The sequence below is a fragment of the Neolamprologus brichardi genome, chromosome 3 (assembly GCF_056152115.1).
Source record: "Neolamprologus brichardi isolate AB-2024 chromosome 3, ASM5615211v1, whole genome shotgun sequence".
In the NCBI taxonomy this organism is placed as follows: domain Eukaryota; kingdom Metazoa; phylum Chordata; class Actinopteri; order Cichliformes; family Cichlidae; genus Neolamprologus; species Neolamprologus brichardi.
The window spans coordinates 39852732-39870082 of NC_142106.1; the positions used below are offsets into that span (position 1 = coordinate 39852732).

The 17351-nt window shown below is 37.8% G+C and overlaps 1 protein-coding gene across 1 annotated transcript; it reads right to left on the reverse strand.

The window, feature by feature from the left end:
• Positions 1–7129: 7129 nt before the first annotated feature.
• On the reverse strand, positions 7130–10212 carry LOC148104301 (2-5A-dependent ribonuclease-like). The gene is made up of 6 exons (XM_087837621.1): positions 9757–10212; positions 9584–9660; positions 9161–9366; positions 8754–8883; positions 8537–8679; positions 7130–8446 (listed from the first exon to the last, which is right to left on the reverse strand). Exons 1-6 carry the CDS (start codon positions 10046–10048, stop codon positions 8239–8241), a joined length of 1056 nt encoding a protein of 351 aa, XP_087693747.1. The 5' UTR covers positions 10049–10212; the 3' UTR covers positions 7130–8238.
• Between the last annotated feature and the right edge of the window lie 7139 nt (positions 10213–17351).

A 17351-nucleotide genomic window follows, 5' to 3' on the forward strand; every position in this document is an offset into this window, starting at 1 on the left:
GAACTTGACAGATCAAACAGTTTTGTGATTGTTTCCTTTCTATATTTGTCTTCTGCCTGATGGAAAAATAACACATTTAAATTTACTAGATTATTCTGCATCCTGTACACTGCAGTTGCTATACTTTCAGTATATCACTATAGACAGTTCAATGTAAAATGCACTCATTAAGTAAATACACACAGAAGATTTTAAAAAACTAACTTGGAGCCTAAGCAACCCACCTTCTGATTGTCTGCTTCTTTTATCGCTATTTTCATGTACTCAAGCATCTATAGTCCATTGCAAATAAAGAAAAAAAATAACAGCAGTTAATGAGTTTGTAACTGTACATGTACACAGAAACGTGTAATTGTTGTATCATAAAAAGGGAATTCAGCAAGAATGAATTCACCAGCTGGTCCCCTGGTTCTGGAAAAATCTGCTGCTGCCATCGCTTGTAAAAGTGGAACAAGTGCTCAGCTTGAGAAAAAGTTGATAAAACAAAGAAATTTAGAACAATATATTGTTAAAAATGTAATATAAATATATTTTTACCTGCTGTGTGAATCTAGGAAAAGCTGCTGTACCGTACAGGCAAAGACTGAAAACATAATGAGATAACATGCTGCAAATGCTTTGTATATGATGTGACTTAACTCAACCGACGTCTCACGTGTAAGCAGCCCTTTCACTTTTGTTTTCAACAAAGCTTTTGTGTTTGTCTCGTCTGCTTTATAGGAATAGAAGCCCATCAGTTATTGTTATGACATACCATGACAAAACACATTTTTCCATTGAGCTTTTAGGATGACACTTCATAATACTTATCATAAGTGGATTGTGAATTATTTTATATATTTTTATTAGTGTTTAATAAGTACTAGAAACGTTTGGATTATATTTACTTATTTGAGTTGTTTCCTTTAATTAAAAAATTAAATTCAGTGTAACTCTCAACCTGCTATACTAGTTACGTACTTTTCATTCTTTCAGTTTTGGGGAAGAAATAAAGTAATACTTACTATGTTTTTATAAAGCATAGAAGATGTAGAAAGAGTAAAAAAGAGTAAAAAAGAAAAGCACACAAAGAGCAGTTAGTGTGATATAATTTATTTAATCTAGGACAAGTATTCAGGGCTAACCTTCATTGTTGTTGTTGAGTATCCAAAGTTAAATAGAAGATCTATATTAACCAACAGAAGACACAAATTAAAGGGAACACATTAAGATAACAATATGTGAATACAAGTTTCTGTTTTGTTTTTTATCAAAAGTTAGTAAAAACTACTTTTTTTCTAAGTTTGAGTTTAATAACACCACAATTATCAGTCTATTATGCAAAATGCAATAAAAGCTGCTTCCCAGTGAGAACAGCATAAACAACATACAGCTGTCATTTCTCTTACAGAAAACCACTCAGTCTTTTCATATTTAATGATGAGATTTATTATTATTTTATGATACATTTTGTATTATTATTTATTTTAAAGACATTATATAGAAACTTTTAAAGTTTATTCTGTTGAGTTTTAGGATGATTTTCATGTTTTCCACTTTTGTTTCCCCATTTTCCCCATTTTTCTCCTTCCTCTCTGTCTGATGGGATGATGGTTCTCTTGTAGAAGCATCTCAAACTATTTACTACGTCCATCATTGCAGGAAAATCCTCAAAAAATGACGATGTCCGTATTAGTTCTTCCAAAGATTGAAGAAACTGTAGTTTTTCATCAAGTTCACTTGCTTGTTTCTTCTTGTATTCTGCCTGAAGAAGAAAACAACATTTATTTTTAGCAAAAGTCAAATTTACTTCTACAGTCAGACTGATTTGCAGTTCTCTTAGTGTGCACTGATATGACTGACCAAATTTGACTGATAACATGTAATCAACATCAACCTGACTGCCCCACCGTCCTTCTGGCTGTTTTTGCTTTTTTTGATTTTCTAAGTTGTTCTGAGAAACTTCTCAGAATTTTTTGAAATGTGCAAAAACAGGATGCATCAGTTGCTTAAGCACTACATATTAACAACTCTACATAGAGAAAAACACCCAAACTCTGATATGCTTATAATGACTTAAATAGTGTCTGTAGTTTTACATTCGCAAATAAATGTTTTATAGAAGTACCTTCAGCAACAGTTAATTCAGCAGTGACTTTGTTCTTACTTTTGTCAGTGAATTTGTGACATAAACCAGGGACAGCAGAAAGATGAGGATTAAAACGTTGCTGTTTCTGACACCAGCCAGTCCTCTGCTTCTGGACGCTGCTGCTGCCATCACTGTTGAAATAAAAACAACATTTGAGCTTGAGAAAAAATGATGTAAGTTAAAAGAAATGAATAAATAAAGAATCAAATCTATGTTTCCTCTTGTTATGTTAATAATATATTTTTTAAAGAATCTTGGTTATAAACCATCCTATGGTGGAGTTTTGCTGATCTTACCTGCCTGGTGAAGAGACAAACAGCTGTTTCACAGACTGAAAACACAAGGGAATCTGTCGGGATGAGAAAATTATTTTACTGTTACTATTCATAGCTATTATTATTACTGTTGCATCACTTATGATTTATGATCACTTATGATTTATCATTATCATTTCATTAGAGAATTTATTGAAATGCATTTATTGAAACTGTTGATGTTACATTAAAGTCTGTATTTCAGGTGTGAGCTGAATTACATAATAACCTTTTATTGCAGGTGCAGCTGTAATCATGTTATAGACATATTGCATTTTTGTGCTAATTAAAGAGTTGAAGCTCAGTTGATAATGGTCGGAAGCTTCGGTCAGCGTGAGTTTGACCGATCAATTGGGATACCTACTGGGCTAATGAAAGACTGCATACATGCTTACAATTCACCACATATTATATAGGAATATAATAAAGGCCTGTGTGCCCTCATGTTGCACTGGAGTCTGCCTGGTAACACATGACTCAAACAGAGTCAGGAAGTATGCTTCTGAAATGTCTTTGTTTGTCGAGTAAGGTCATGCACTGAGGTCAGGACACACACAGGGTGCCTGCACACACACATATATAGTATTTAGATAGATACTGGTTTGCTCAAAATTGCAAGGTGTACCTGCATAAGTGACAGTTTTAATTCCACAGATAAGTGAAGTGAAATAACAGGAAGCATCTGGCGATAGTGGAGGAACAAAGGAAGGAACTGATCTTTTTTAGAATATGTCCTAGGTCCTGGAATTACTGGAACTGATGCAGGTCATTTATCTGTGTTGACGCATGTTGCTCGTCATCAACTATTTTATATATATGACTGCTCATTTATTGTTCGAAGAAGATCGATGCTGTGTGAGTGATCGTGCTCGGCTTCCTATATATATATATGTGTTTTAATAAAATCATTGTTTGACGCACTATGGACCTCCAGTTGTCTGTCCCTCACCTCAAATTAAGATTCAGGACAAATCGCATGCTACAAATACTTAATGTTCTCCTGATGCGACTTCCCTCTGATCTGTGAGCTGCTCTTTCACTTTTATCTCACAGTTGTGATATGATCTATGTGGCGGGGGGTGTGGTCTCCGGCATGCTGCAGCAGAGGGGTGTTACAGTGAGCTCTCAGGGCGGTGTGACTGAGAGGGCGGGTAGGACTGATTAAGGTGATCATCTTCTTCTCTGTATTTTTAAATAGTGATGACGGGGACGGAGATGGGAAGGAGGACGGAGACGGGAAGAACGTTCCGGCCGGAACGTCAGAACACAGTTGCTTTTATATACCAAGTTTATATGCTGTTTATTTAGCATTTAACCTTCTGTTAGTTTGAGCCACCACAACAATATCATCCAATTAGTAAGGTGGGCAGTTTTAGTGTCGGATGAGCGGCAAGCTTCTTCTTCTATACTCTGGGACAATTTGGCCTTAAGTGGTGTTCTGGCCGACACACCGGGGTGACCGTGGTGCTAAAGAGTGAATCAGTGCCACAACCGTGTGTATTCCTGATATCTCCACTACAATGAGAGAATGAGAAAGAGGTGGAAACACAGCTGGAAAAAATCTGATTAATTAAATGGGGCAAGCAAAACTAAACATAGCACACTACCAAAATAAAACAGGGAACAGAAACAGGAAAACTTAATCAAAAAAGTCCAAACTCAAAACACTGGGACAGCAACCCAGGTACCAAGATAGTTACAGAATTTGCATTTTTGGCAGTGAGCAAACACTGGACAACAATCAGCCAGCTGTTGTACTTTCTTGTAAAGAAACTCCCTATAAACAGGAAGAAAAGAGGAAAATACAATTATTGATTACATTGCAAGTGATACAGCTTGGAGCATGAGAAACTGTTGTCTTTCTTGTTTCACTCTGACGTCCTATGAAAATGCTTTTTGATATGACATTTATAAGAACAAGGCTTTGTAAAGCTGATGTTTCCTGGCCGTTGTAACACCCAGTGACACGTTAGACATGAATTTCGGGCCTATGACAGATCCAAACTGTACAAACATGTGAGTCACATCAAATTCCAAGCAAGTCTTTGTACTTAATACTGAGAGCAAACGAATTTAATAAATATTGAGGTTTTGAGTTTCACACCATGCGCAGTTTATTTTTTTCTAATGAACAGTATTGTAAACATGTACATTAAACATATTTAACAAAGAAGACTTCTTGTTTTCTTTCTAATTATGTTTCTAAAACTAAACTAAAAGTTCAAAACGGTGACTATAGGACGTGTCCCTTCATGGTTTTTTGATGAATGTTAAATCTTTTCACCACAATACAAAGTGAGAAGTGAAGCCTATTTTTTTTTTTTTTTTTGCACTTTAAAGGGCTGTGAACTAAAATATAAAAATTATACAAACTATAAAGTAAATTTTCAGTGTAATTCGATTTTAAATTCGGCTCCAGTTTTTGTTTCATAATTAATTCTGAATTCTAACATGTTACCTTTCATCCTAACAGACTTACGTAATTGGTCTCATTTTAAGGGGATTATTACTTTCTTTAATATTGTATTTTATATGCTGATTGTTTTTCTGTTTGTTTCACTGAGGATGGATCAGATAAGTTTGCCACCTTTTTTTGTACGTGCTTCAGAGTTCGTATGTGTTTTGAAGTTTGTACGTGCTTTGTCTCTAGGGGCCACCGTAAATATACTTTTATCTATTCACTCCACATAAAATGTAATAAATAAATCATATAATACAAAAAACAACTATTCACATTTCAACTTTTAACTACTTAAATTTTCAGCTTTTTCCTTTTAAACAAATTAATAGTGAAACAACAAAAAACATTGCAAACCACAACACAATTAAATATAAATTAAAATATGAAAACAAAAAGAAGATGCACATTCTCTGTCATATGTGCCTGCATGAATAAACTTCCTGATGAGTTTATCCAACCTCTTCCTCTCAGCTGCCGATAAACTGCTGCTCAAACATACAACACTGTAAAAAATGACAGATGCCACCACAGAGTCATAGAAGGTCTTTAAAAGCGCTCCCCCTTCTCCAAATGACCTCAGCAGGTAGAGTCTGCTCTGACCCTTCCTGTAGAGAGCATCAGTGTTGTGGCTCCAGTCCAGTTTATTATTCAGGTGAACACCCAGGTACCTCTACGAGTCCACTATCTCAATGTCGACTCCCTGGATGTTCACCGGTGTCAGTGTGGTGGGGTTGCGTCTCTGGAAGTCCACCAACTCCTTGGTTTTTCTGGCGTTGATCAGCAGGTGGTTCTATTGGCACCAGTTCACAAAGTCCAGAGTCCACCGTCTGTACTCTGAGTCGTCCTCACCTGTGATGAGGCAGACTATGTCAGAGTCGTCAGAGAACTTCTGCAGGTGGCAGCGTGGGGAGTTAATGGAGAAGTCTACAGTGTACAGGGTGAAGAGGAACGGTGCCAGCACAGTTCCCTGTGGGGTCCCCTGCAGACCAGCGTATCAGAGACACAGCCCTGTGTCCTCACATACTGTGGGCTCCCTATAAGGTAGTCCAGTATCCACCGAGACATGTGGTGGTCCACTCTCAGAAGTCGTGGCTGGATGGTGTTGAAAGCACTGGAGAAATCAAAGAACATGATCCTCACAGTGTTTCCAGGCTTCTCCAGGTGAGTCAGAGCTCTGTGCAGGAGGTAGATGATGGCGTCCTCCACCCCGATGCTAGGCTGGTAAGCAAACTGCAGCGGATCCCCCTCACCAGGGGGTGCAGATGGTTTAGAACCAACCTCTCGAGGGTCTTCATCAGATGTGATGTCAGGGCTATCGGCCTGTAGCTGCTGAGGTCTTTGGGATGGGAGGTCTTTGGTACCGGTACCACGCAGGAGGTCTTCCACAGCTGTGGTACATTCCCCAGCGACAGGCTCAGGTTGAACAAATATCCTAGGATGCCACACAGTTCATCTGCGCAGCACCTCAGGAGCCTGGAGCTGATGCCATCTGGACCTGCAACCTTACGCACCTTGATAGAGAGAGGGGGTGTATGTTGGAGTCCACAGATGCCGGGGTGGGTGTGATGGCTGGGAGCTGAGAGGTGATTCTATACGATACTATAACGATAACTATATATTACTAACTGTACAATAAACAAAGACAGGACAGAGACAATACAAAGTGAATGTGCAGTAGGTCTTGAATACCAGTTTCAAGTTATTGTCAGGATATTATAGACGAGACAGAACGAAGACATGTGCAAGATGCAAAATGTGCAAGTACAGTATAATTTAGATGTGTGTTCAGAACTATGTGACCGAGTGTGCAAATAAGCATATTGTTCCCAGGTCCAGTTTGTAGTGGATTTGTGGAAGTTTTTGTTGTATTTGAGTCTTTTGATGAGTGTTGTAAGAGTATTTATAAGGGTATGTAGGGAGAGAGAGAGAGAGAGCCCCAAGTGTGATAGAAGAAGGATCGTTGAGTGCGAGAGGAACTGAGCTGTGAGATATGAAGGCATGCCGGCTCGGACGTCGCCTGGATTAGGTCTGCTAGATGATGTTAATGCAGCACTACGGACGATACCTACAGCCACCATTATCGAGGCTGCAGTCACCGAGACTAACAAGCTGATCTACACCATGGCAGCAGTGATCAGTGACATAGGAACATATATGTGTAATGTAATAATGTAATAATATTAAAATATATTAAAATTAAACACAGATTCTGGGTGAAATGTTCTCTGGTTACTTTTATTTTACTTCATTGAGCTTTAAAGTACAAAACATTTTATTCACTGTGATATTTTTACAGATTTATTAAGATAGATAAGTATTGACCTCCAAACTGTTACTACGAAAGTGAATTAAAAAATTCCAGTATAAAAAATTATGCATAATTCATTACATTTTGAAAGTTTCAAAAAAGTCTCAGAAGCTTGGAATTGTATGACATCCAATATAATATCTGTCACATCTGCTTTTGGATCTTAACATTAAGTATAAAGACTTGTTTAGATTTTTGTGTGATAAATATGTTTGTACAGCTTAAATCATATGAGGAAAATTGTACGTAACAAAATGGATGTGCATACCATTTTCATAAGCTCTGAAAGCCTACAACAGGTAGTGGAAAGTTCAAAATCAAAAGGATTTTAATTATATCTATTTTTCCCTTCTTTTCATCCCATGATGTAGTATTAGGTCTGAAAATTAACTGAATAAACAAATACAGCATAATAAAAGTTGTATAATGCTAGATTAACTGTATAAAAAAGTATGGAACTTCACAAAAAATACACTAAGTATTTTATAATATACTTAGTGTATTTTTGACATTTTGGCAAAAAAAAGTAATATAATTATTTTTTCGCACAAGGCACGGTAGACAGGACTAACAGGCACAAATCATTATGGCTTAAATCCATTTAACTTAATAAAGGTAGCTTAAATCACTTCAGTTTCATGCATAGCTTGTACATGTCTGAAGAGAACACAGCCTGCAACTTATGGTTTAATGACATCTGTGGTTCTACAGGTGTTGACTGCTTTTCTTGTTTTTCACTAGCAGCGTGTAAGTCTACAGTAATTTATAAGATCCTTCATCCTGGACCTCCAGTGTTTCTACTTATCTTAATTCAATTGGGAGTTAACTTGTCACAAAATAAAAGTAAAAGATGTATTTGAAAGTATACAGTCAGACAAAATAAAAGATACTGAAGTAAGGTTAGTGCCATACAATAATACTTATATTTACATATTTTTATTACATATTTACTTCTCTCAAGCTCCACAGCCACTGAGCGGTCCTTCAATCTGAATTCAACTTTCATTTCATTTTCATTCCACTAGGTTTATAATGGACTGGAGCCTTCACACGCCTCAGTGCTCACAGATGCCATCACAACACTGGTGCTAAAGTCCACTTCATCTTTTTTTCTTTGAAACATTTGGTTCAAAGGTGGCTGTGAATTCCACTTCTTGTCCTCGGCGAACTTGTAAACATAACCAAAGAGATCAGGAAATAGTTCAATTACATCATACTTGTATGCCTCCTCTGCACTGTAAAAAAGGAAAGCATTATTAGTGCTTTTTGCAGACAGGCATCCAGGCAGACAGACAGAAAGACAGACAGACAGAGCTTTAACTTACTGATGCTCATGGAGATTACGTATAAAACGGAGCAGTCCTAATACATTTTCAGGGTACCGCTTTGTTTTGTCTTTTTTTTGTAGTCTCCTATGAGTAGTTTGCCTCTTAAAATTATCCAATTTCTTAACGAGGTTCTCATCAAACTGCAAAAACAAATAACTCTGGTCATAATACGAACTTAAGAAATGCAAAAGTTTTGCTACAATGTTGCAGTCACCTCTCTTTTCCAGTTTTTAAGGGATTGAAGTCCAGGACAGCTTTCTAGTAACTGAATCAGGTTCTGGTCAGCATCTTTACAGTTTTCCACTTCCTTCCTGTTACCAGTCAATCTCAGGTATTCAAATTTCCTTGAATTAAAGTTTAAATTATGGTTCATAGGTGAAAATTAATCATAAGCAGAAGCAGCTTACTTAAAAAACAACAGCAAATGCATAAGAAAAAGATCTATCATTAGTAGCAAATGGGAGCATGCATGTTTAACTAGGCTGATCTTGGATGACCTTATCAGAATTTTAGGCTAGAATGGACAGTTTTTCAACAGACAGTTTAAGTGAAACCAAAAATCAATTCTTTTGTACCAGTAATAACTATTTATTAATTAATCAATCAGCATGACTTCCTTACTGTTTCGAATTCCAGAAGAAGGGATGGTCCAAGCATTGTTTTACATTGGGTCTTTCATTTGGATCTTTGTTGATCATTGACTCGATGAGATCCTTTGCCACCACATCTTGAACATGATCCAAACAGTACTCTTTTTTGTTGTTGGGTTTGCCATCAAATTTATGCTTCCTTCCAGAGAGGATATGACAAATCAGCATACCTGCCACCTTAAGAGTAACAAATTACTTAATTTACAAAACCATCCATAAACATTTTCTAACATTTTTTAACTAATAAGCTGTGTTTTAGTGTTTGACATGTATGGTTTGTTCTCTGTTGTCTCTTGGGCCATTCTTGCCACCTTAAGAACATTTTCACAACATTTTATAAGTTGTGGTACTTTTCATGATGTTCTCAGTCAAGTTTGTGTGTAGCACATTTTACCCCTATTTCACTTCTTGACGTGTATGATCCTTCTTGGTCTTGTTTGCCAAAAGCTAACCTTACCCTCCCAATAACATCTGCAGGAGGAATAACATATAAAAACCCATCAAACAAAATCATGTCTCCTAATTACCAATGAATATGGATTTTACAGAATTTTAAATGTATCTTACCAATAAAAACGTTCTCGGGTTTGAGATCTTGGTGGAGAATTTGAGGAGTGTGACAGTGAAGCACCTTTAGACTTTTAAGAAACTCTTTGGCGAGGTTCTTTAAAAGAAAAACTTTCTCCTTGTGTATCATAACATACGTTCCCAAGGTGTATTCACAAAGTTGCAGAAAAAGATATCCAAACTTCTTGTCCACTGCAGAATCAATATATCGTACAATATGAGGATTATCGAGTTCAGGGAGTCGTAGGTTTCTTTCTTCAATCTTCAGCTGTTCGTAGTTGCTTTTAGACATTCTCTTAATGGCAACTTCTGTACCATCCTCTCTCAGCCCCAAGAAGACTTCAATACCATTTTTTTTTTTTCATTATTCTATATTTTTGCTCATCTTTATAAAAAAAGCTTCTGATTTGTATTACTGTCTTTTCCCTTTTCTCAACACTTTTCCCCAGTTCATCCAGCTGCTTCTTCCACCTCTTGCTGACTGGCTCAAAGGAAACCTCTTGTTGGTTCAAAGGCGCTTTATCTGAATCTGAATTCTGATTCCGCATGTCATTCTTTGTCACGTCAGCTGATGTGGGCACATCAGTTACGTTCACTGATTGTAAAATATTATGTGCCATGAGACAGATGTTACTGGGGAGCCTATCATTTTTCTGTATACTGCGTAATTTCTTTAAATCCCAGCTCATTTTGCCTTTTGTTTTCTGTGTTATCAAATACAGCACTGTTTCTAGCACTGCTTCACAAACACCACTGTCTTCTGGGTCAAGCAGTTCCAGTAGTTTTTGACCAATAGCTTGTGCATGCTCATTTGATATTTCTTCTTTCATTTCGTGGAAAACTGCACTCAAACTATTAACTGCCCTCTCTACATGTGTCTTAGGGATGTTTGGAAAGCGACTGGCAACACCTTTAATATAAGTATTCACATTTCCAGTTTCCTTTAACCATTTCATACATTTCGAACCATATTCTTCTTTTCCTCTCCCAGTAAAGAGAATTTCAAATATGGTCAAATGTGACTGTGGATTCTCTAACAGCATCTTATTGTTATCAGTTGTAAACACGTCTTCAGATGTTTGCAAAGCAGCAGTTTCCACATCAATAAAATCTATCATATCATTTGATGGAAATCGATGAATACTCTGGGACATTTTGTGTGTTTCTCCTACTGGGGGGTGTTCAATTCCTGGAGTGACAGAATTCTTTTCTTTGCTTCAGATTACCTGTGAAAGAAATTAAGTACTAATATTAGCCATGTAATACTAAACTTGCATGAAGAATGTGTCCATTTTAATTTTTAATTTCTTTTTTGCGATGCAGGAGAAGGTGGTGGATTCAAGATGTGTGTGTAGATAGAAAGAGAAATGGATTAGGAGTAATCTTGAAGGAAGAGCATGTGAACAGTGTTGTAGAAATGAAGAAAGCATTAGACAGGATCATGAGTTTGAAAATGGAAATAAAAGGGGTGATGTTAAATGCTGACAGTGCGTATGCCCTACAGGTGGGATGTCAGAAGAGAGCGAGGAATTCTGGCGTAAGTTGGATGAAGTGGTAGAGTGTGTGCCCAGGGGGAAGTGAGCAGTGTCTGTAGCAGATTTCGATGTAGGTAGGTGAAGGGAACAGAGGTGATGAGGAGGTGTTGTTTACGTATGGTGTTGTTGGAGATGACAAAATTCTGTGAGTGTGAAGGAGGCGGAGGGTTCGCAAAAGCAGTAAAAACAGCACCAACAACCAATTTCTATAGAGCTGGCACATTAACTGTGTGACTGTTGTGTTGGAAGATTAAATATTTTTAACTATTAGTGACTCTGGGTCAAAGGGTGGAAATGGCTGTAGTGAACACGTACTTAAAGAAGAAGGAGAAATGCAGGGTAACATGGGAGTGGAGTAAGGTGCACACAAGTAGACTGTATCTTATGCAGAAGGTGCAATCTGAAAGAATGACAGATTGCAAGGTGGTGGCAGGCACAGGTGGTAGTCTGGAGAATTGCTATGGAAATCGCAATGAGAAGTGAATGAAGAATTATTGGTGGAATGGTGGAAGCAGAACAAGCAAAAATGTTAAGAGTTCAGGGAGGAGTTAAGATGAGCTCTGAATGTAAGGAAACATTGACTGGCAAAGTACAGCTAGAGTCTTGAGAAAACTGTAAAGAAGGTGTTTGCTATATCTGGAAAGAGAAAAGTCAACAAGGAGACTTATTGGTGGAATGAGAAAAGAAAGAAAGAAGTGGATGATGAGTCAAAAGATGTTTGACTGTGATGACATACCCATGGAGGCATGGAGATATCTAGGAGAGGGCAGTAGACATTTAACCAGACTGTTTAACGCAAAGTTGAAAAGTGAAAGGATGCCTGAGGAACAGGGCCGTGCAGAGAGGTTTAAAGGGGCGGGTGCTCAAAGTTAAAAAGGGGCACATTGAACCAGGCTGAATAACAACAACACACATTCATCAAGAATCTAATATGGGCAACAAGGCAAAGCAAACGTAGCCGATGTTTTACCTGATGGGTACAATGTTGCTGTAGAGGGGTTGCTGCTGATAGTGCTGCTGATAGTGCTGGAGGGCAGGGCTGTGTTGATCTGTAGACATTAAAAAGTCCATAGGAGAGATGGTAGCTGATTAAACAAGTGTCATGAGATAATAACAAAATGCAAAGATTGGTGACAGCGCTTGGAATCATAAGGCAACAAAAAACTGTGAGAAATAAATTAGGCTCTGCCTGTGAATCACTCTTTGCTTCTCTTCTTCCTTCCATCCCATCATTTCATATATTACTCTCCACTTGCTGTCTATCTGAGAACAAGACACAACTTTCTATTGCAATAAACTATAATTTAATTATCCACACCTAACAACTCTTGCACTTAATCTATAATAAAATGATGACAGAAAAATGTTATAGCACTGCCTTTAGTAGCCTCACACAGCTCCTACTGTTTCCTCCTCATGTCCTTACCAGCCATGTCTGGACAATGTTATATCATGAGTAATATTTTTTTTTAAATCCATCTAAATAAAACACACACATGCACACACAGTGACATTTTAGACCTTCTTCAGAATACTGTATATACTATGGGCATCACGGTGCTGATCCAGAATCCTTACATTATTATTTATTACTAGCTACAATAATAAAGCAATGAGGAGGGGGAAGTAATAAATATGAAATAATGTATTTATGATGATTCCATTTGTTTCACGATCCACTCTGTGCAGGGGGAAAGCTTATTACATTTTTAAACTGTAGAGATAAAATCATTTTACTGCTGTAAAATCCAAATTTTGTCTTATTTAAAATATAAATCTAATATAATCTGCTTCTTAATGTATGTTCTTTAAAATACAGCGTGTGTTTTTTAATATATTATAATTATAATACTGCATAATTATGTGGACATGCATATTAGATTGTTTTTTAGAGAAATATAATCCCTCCAGAAAGGCAGGAAAAGCCCAGAAACTTACTTTAAAACTAAATATGTTCTAAATACTTTAAACCTAAATATGTTCCCTAAAACGGTGACAAAGCTACAGACCCATGACAGCTTTACACAGGTAGCCAGCAGCTATGACCAGCACTACATGTGCAGTTAATAAAAGGACAGGTAATGTTTGTCGCGCTGTTGCACACACAGCACGCTCGTTTGTTTCAGTTTGTCAGTTGCAACAAGACAACTTACCAACGTGTACGTAATAAGCCAATACTCCTGGGTGCTATACACTACAGTCGCATCAGTCTGTGTCTCTGAGTTAATTTGTGTTTCTCCTACAGCTCCGGACCGCAAAAAATGCGCGTGCTCTTTGTGAGCTCGTTCCCGGCTCGTAACCAGCGCGTTCTGCCAGAAAGGGCGTTCATTGGTTAAATGTGATCATGTGACTGATGCAAGCCAGATCCTTTTATTTAGCAAAACTGTGATTAATAGTTAAATATTATTGTTGAGGGGCACAGACAGGACTCCGCATGCACACATACATTAAAAAAAATAAATACTTTTTATTTATTTTTTTTTAAAGTTGCCTCAACAAAAGGGCACTTTGGGCACCCATCAGGAAAGGGGCGGGTGCTCAAGCCCCTCTAGCCCCCCCCCCCCCCCCCCCCCCCCCCCCTGCACGTGCCTGCTGAGGAATGCAGTGGAAGTGTACTAGTACTGATTTTCAAGAACAAGAGTGATGTGCAGAGGGGTTGCAACAGAGAGATAAAGCTGATGATCCATACAATGATGCTACATGAAAGAGTTGTTAAAGCTAGGTGAAGAACAAAGGTAATGATAATTGAATGGCAGTATGGCTTCGTACTAAGAAAGCCCCTGCACAGTTACCAGCTGTCAGCTACGTAGAAAAGGATCCTGGTGTTATTTGTCTCTCAGAAACAGTTCATAACTTCCTTTCAAAGGTAAACCTGTTTCTCCATCACCTGTTCAGCTCTGATGATTCAGTAAGGACATCTCCTGGTTTCATCTTCATGTTTCCCTCTCACCAGATATCCAAACCGATATCATAACCAGTAGCTTTTACAGCTGTGGCTCAAGCAAACATCAGATGATACTAGAAAGTAATATTAAATTAATTCTAACAACAGCTTATTAAGCTTAAACATGCTGCTGTTGTTTAGCGCGACATCCGCCAGTTTCCTCTTTCTGGCGCAAAGTAGGCGATAAACAAAAGAGAGAGACGGGACTTGTGACAGAAAAGCTGATCAGCTGATCATTGATTGATTAACAAAAGGAAAGGGAGGGTGAGAGAATGAGAGAAGTCAAGGCAGCAGCGCAGCAAAGACACAGAGTAACTCCAGCTTTGTGTCTTTTTTTTCATTCTGAAGTATGGAACAAATTGAGTTCTTTTTCACCTCAATCCCATTTTCTTCTGTTTTTCTGTGATAAGATTGCTTTCAGAGATGTTGCCTAAGCAAGAGGGCATTCGCCCTCCACGGCTGTAACTGGTCCAGCCCAGAGTCGACCATGACACACTGGCCAATCCACCTTCATTGTTTATACCATTACAAAAAAACCCAAAAAACCATCGGCCCATAAAAACTAAAAATCACCATCGGCACAGCGGGCAAATGCCCGGTATGCCCGATGGCCAGTCCAGCTATGCAGTGAGACTGGGACCAATGGAGTTATGATCATATTTAAGTGAATAGTGACAGGTTTATATTATTATTTATTTAAACTCATATTCCTGCATCTTTATAATGAATTTGTCTGCAATTTCAGTAGAAAAAAATAGAATAAGTAAAAAAACAAAACAAAAGAACACTTAAAAAAATATTTTGGGGGTCTTAAGAATATTTTAGGGAGGCTTCAGCAACCCTATAAAATAGGCCACTGGTAGGGACAGTGTAGATAAGCAGATGATCTGCTCCTAAGGGGAGCAGCTGAAAAAAGTTAATTTTATTTTTAATCAGAGTGTGTAAATGTTTTCAGGAACTAAAATTCTGTTCAGGCTGCCACACTTGAAGATTTATGGAAGTGAAAATAATAACTTAGAAACACTGGAAGTATTAGCTGTGTTTTCATGTGTATTCATGTGTAAAAGGAGCCTTTTGATTTCTGTGTTCACACATACCGTGTTAGCAGAACTCTTTGCCAGATGTCAGTGTTGGAGACACCATTTATGTTGTAGGTTTATCTTTTTTTGCTCTCCGTTTTTATTTTTCACATTTGTGTCCATGCGTTTTTCTTTCTTTGTTTGTTTTTTATCGTTAATGGGAAGTTTGTGTTTCATCTAACTGATCTGTGCACTGTTTCTATATAACTTTCTTGACAAAGAATTAGGGCGTGGAGATTTGACAACAGCTAACTGTAAACTGTGACGCACTTTATTTTCAGACTTCTGCCTACATGACTTTGAGAACTGATCTCCCCACAGCTGAAAAGACAAAGATTGTATCCACACAATGGCAATAAAGGAGCTGTTTTTTCCTACTTGTGAGTGCCAGTTCGAAGCCTGTGCTGTATTGATTTCTTCGCAAACGTTTTAACTTTCTTTCAATAAATCACAGAAAATCGGTTTGGTTTAGAGGCTCAATTTTTCCACAACAAAGCTCATGCTATTCTCAAGTATACTTGAAATCCTATTACATGAAGTAAAACGAACCTTTTCTTAAGCAAATATAAAAATGATTTTACAAAACCGTTAGAGGAAAAGTATAAGAGAAATAACTTACCGAAGTCAAGTCGCTGCACTCCCTGTCTGTAAGCTCCTCTCAGAACTTCTCCGTCTCTTTCGGATCCTCCTATTTAAGGAGCTACAATAGAAGATAAAGACTGGAGAAATGAATTCCTAGTGGATTGGGTGGGTTTCTGCCTCAGTTAGGTATTACTAGTATGGTTTTGGAACCTTCAAGATCTCAGTCTACTTACTGCGCTCAAGCGAGTCTTGTTTTTTGCGAAGTAGCGGTCCCGCCTTGTTGCCGACACAAACTTAAAACTGTATTCAAAGGCGATGAAACTTCGACTAAACACACTCTCTTACAGGAATTCAGACCAATCATAACCTCAAGTAAACTGGAAACACTGTAATAGCAAATAAGTATCCACGTCAGTGTGTCTTAAGCGAACACAGATTATTATTTTTTCTCATGTTCACGCCCATCCTTTTTGTGTGTGTGTGTGTGTGTGTGTGTGTGTGTGTTGATGATTACGGAAAAGTGGGAGAAGTGCGAAGGAGTATTAGGTCACATTAAGAAATAAAATGTCATTTGCTTTAATAAAGTCGAAATATCGACATTAAAATCGAAATACTATTTTGAGAAAAAAGTCGAAATGTAAAGATTCTAGTCATTTCGAAGCCAAACAACCGTCACGGGTCTTGTACCCTTTATTAAACGTGTAGTCAATGAAACAACTCGATCAGCTGTCTTATAGCAACATGCAAGCTCATTACTGCATGAGAGTGTATACTAGCATCTGTCCATCGCCGCTAACAGTATTTCATTTTCCACAAATAAACTTTTCCAAGTTTGTCTGTGTGCTTTTCTGTCTGACACTATTTGGCTTTCTGCTATCTCTTCAGCGTCCTTATACGTCTTTCTGCGCTGTGTTTATGTCTTGAAAGAGTAACGATTTCCTTTGAACTAAACCCAATTCTTTAATAATTAGTTGAGATGTGAGGGGGAATAATGATACAGCAATAAATCAAGGGTGTAGATTTTGCGTGGACAGAAGGGACATGTCCCCACCAATATCCAGCGATTATTGAATTGTCCCCAGCAATAATTTGATCTCTTCGAGTAAAGAAAAACAAAACGATCTGTCGACTTCTCATTCACCCAGCGGTGCAGAAAGAGTTAAATTACGTTCTCTACTGGAGCCCTAACTCATGTGACAAATATGGTCAATGTGATTGGCTGAGCCTTTCAGGGAGCTCAGTTTAGTTTTAGCAGCGGCAAGCCTGCGCTGCGAGGAGGAGAGGAGGACGGCAGCAACAAGGAAGAACCTGGATATAAGAAAGTATTTTTCAAAGAAACCTGTCAGTCACTTAAAGCCAAATTAACTCATAAAATGTGTCCGTCATAATAACGTTACAGGCTATGGGTTTTGGTCCACATCAGTCTAAAATTGTATGTAACCACGAATAACGTGT